Source organism: Miscanthus floridulus, chromosome 13 (assembly GCF_019320115.1).
Source record: "Miscanthus floridulus cultivar M001 chromosome 13, ASM1932011v1, whole genome shotgun sequence".
NCBI lineage: Eukaryota > Viridiplantae > Streptophyta > Magnoliopsida > Poales > Poaceae > Miscanthus > Miscanthus floridulus.
The window spans coordinates 54,848,820-54,851,905 of NC_089592.1; the positions used below are offsets into that span (position 1 = coordinate 54,848,820).

Genomic DNA, 3,086 nt, shown 5'->3' on the forward strand with positions numbered 1-3,086 from the left:
CCCTCCGAGACTTCTGGTGAAGATTCGTCCAGCTTAGGGAGAGGACACCAAACATAATAGATGATGCAGTGATCCTAGCAGCAGTTAATGGTGTAAGACCAGGGCCATGTTCCTCGAGGCTCGCGTGGAAGCTAGCCACCAAAAACCATCGCATAGTTGCATGAGGTCATGGAAAAGTACATCAGATCAGACACCGTCTTCTGTTCAAAGATCGAGACTTTGAAACCTCAAACACGCCCACCTCCGAGGCCACCACAGTGCAATCAGTACCCTTGCAATGAACCAATCAACATCAATACCATAGAGGTCACACCTCCGCAACGCCAAAACAGCAACCATGTCCAAGATCTCAATAGACCCCCACCAACAGCCAGAATGACAACAGAGACAATACCCAAAGCAGACCCAACCCAACAGATCCAGCGAAGCTATACTGCCATTTCTACAGACCAGGCAAAGGCCACTCGACAAAGCAATGTGCATGTTTTGCGAAGGGAAAAGAATATCAAGAAGCACAGCAAGCCGCCGCTTCAGGCCCACCAAAACCTGTTAACTACACAAGGAGACAACCCACCCCCGCAACTACTCCATACCAATACACACCAGTAAACTATGGCATCATCTCACAACAACATCCTCAGCAATACCCAACCTTCGCCGGCTACAATCCCTCCAATCATTATTACAACACCTATGACAACCCACAACCATCATACGGCTACAGCAATCGCCCCAACAGCCAACCATACACGATTATTCACCCATCCACCGCACCACAAATACAAAGCTAGCACCCAGCCTTACCACCACCACCCCTGCCACCACCAACCCAGCCATAGCAATAGCAAGTAAAACTAGAACCTGCGAGCCAACCCATTCAAACAACAATCAACAACCTAGCCGCAACCTTTGGTGTAATACTCACAATCACCGGAGGATCCAACAACGACCATGACAACAAGAGACAGCATAAAGAGCATATGAGGTGGTACACCACCTAGCCACTGAAGGGCCACACAAGAACTCATAGTGGTCTCACATCCCAATAACCATCGATAGCATGGATCTCAAACTAAAAGACTACCCTCACACCACTACCATGGTCATCAAGACAAACATGGCTGGTTGGGCAGTAATAAGGATCCTGGTCAACACTGGTAGCTCCACCGACATCCTATTTGCTTCAACCTTCGACAACATGAAATTAGACAGAAACCTTCTCCAGCCGGCTGGACATCCGCTATACGGATTCAGGGGCAAACAAGTCAAAGCCATAGGCAAAATCACACTCCCAGTAACCTTCGGTGACCAAAGCAACAGCAGGATAGATCACATAACCTTCAATGTGGTTGACATGCTATACAACTACAATGCAATTTTCAGCCGAGGGGTCACAAACATATTCAGCGTAGTCCTTCACCCGAGCTATCTCTGTATGAAACTGCCCTCTGCCAGAGGCGTCATTGCCGTGTACAACAACCAGGACCTCGCTAGAATAGCAGAAGAAATAGCCACCCCAGGGCAGAAAAATGTACACAACCTGGGAAAAGAAAAGCCAAAAGTCAAGATACCCTCGCCAAACAAACCAGAACAACAAGTCAGGGTGAAGCCAGCAGACGAAACAAAGAAAGTACCACTATTCGAAGGTAACACCAGCAAGCAGGTCATCATCTCTGCTATGCTGGATGGCAAAACCGAGGCCGAGCTCATCCATTTCCTACGTGACAACAACAACATCTTCGCATGGTCAGTAGAGGACCTCCGAGGGGTAGATAGGTCCATCATTGAGCACATCCTTGATGTTGACAAAAATCACCCCCCTGATCAAGCAAAAGCTTCACAAAATGTCTGAAGAAAGAAAGCAGATAGCCAAGGCAGAGGTCCAAAGATTGCTCAACGCTGAGTCATCCACCAGTTAAATACCCAACATAGCTATCAAATGTCATGCAAGTCAAAAAGAAAAATGGCAAGTGGAGAATGTGCGTTTATTTGACGAGCCTAAACAAAGCCTACCCTAAGAATGATTTCCCATTACCAAGAATAAGCACCCTCGTCGACTCAGTGGCCGGTTGCGAGCTCTTATCACTCCTAGACTATTTTTCAGGTTACCATCAAATTTGGATGAACCAGGAAGATGAGGAAAAAATACGCTTGATCACTCCTTTCAGAACGTACTGCTTCAGAAGAATGGCAAAGGGGTTGCGCAATGCAGGGTCAACCTTCGCCTGCATGACAGCAAAAGTATTCAAAGAGGACAAAGCAATCTTAGCTTATGTCGACGACATCATTGTACAAAGCAAGCTCAAACAAGAACACATCGAGAACCTCCACAGAGCCTTCAACAACCTCCGCAACGTGGGGTTCAAATTGAATCCAAAGAAATGCATATTTGGTGTAAGCAAGGGAAAGCTGCTCGGTTGCCTCGTCTTAGCAAGAGGAATCAAGGCTAATCTAGAGAAAATTGATGCTAGATATGGAACCCCCGACCTCAAGAAAGCTAGCGTAGAGGCTTGTAGGAAGACTGGTGGCACTAAACAGATTCATTTCAAGGTCCATGGAGCGATGGCTCGCCTTCTTTGAAGTACTAAAAACATAGATCCATATAGCTAGGGACCCCAACAACAAAAGGCCTTAGAGCATTTGATGGTCTATCTGCACAACCTAACAACCCTCGCCAGCCCCAAACCCGGCGAACCGCTCCTTCTATATGTCGTAGCCTCGCAACATGCCGTCAGTGCAGTACTAGTAAAAGAAAATCAAGAAGAGCATCAAAAGAAGCAGCTACTAGTGTATTACGTATCCAAAACCCTCGACGGAGCAAAAATGTTTTATACAGAAATGGAGAAAGTAGCATACATAGTTGTCATGGCCTCTAGAAAACTAAAGCACTATTTCTAGGCACACAAGATCACTATACCCTCGAGCTTCTAGCTTGACAACATCTTCAATAACCTAGAAGCCATAGGTCGAATTGGAAAATGGGCCACCGAAATCAACAACTTTGCAATAGAGTTCATCGAGAGAAACGCAATCAAATCTCAGGCCCTCATAGACTTCTTGGCAGATTGGACCCCCGACACTCATAA

The 3,086-nt window shown here is 46.5% G+C and overlaps 1 protein-coding gene across 1 annotated transcript; it reads left to right on the plus strand.

Annotated features, from left to right (window-relative positions):
- The first annotated feature begins 1,099 nt into the window (after positions 1-1,099).
- Positions 1,100-1,852, plus strand: LOC136499845 (uncharacterized). The gene has a single exon (XM_066495353.1). It carries the CDS (start codon positions 1,100-1,102, stop codon positions 1,850-1,852), a length of 753 nt encoding a protein of 250 aa, XP_066351450.1.
- Positions 1,853-3,086: the final 1,234 nt, after the last annotated feature.

Excerpts from the sequence above, each read along its gene's own strand:
- LOC136499845 (XM_066495353.1), top strand. The coding sequence starts at position 1,100 with ATGGTCATCAAGACAAACATGGCTGGTTGGGCAGTAATAAGGATCCTG.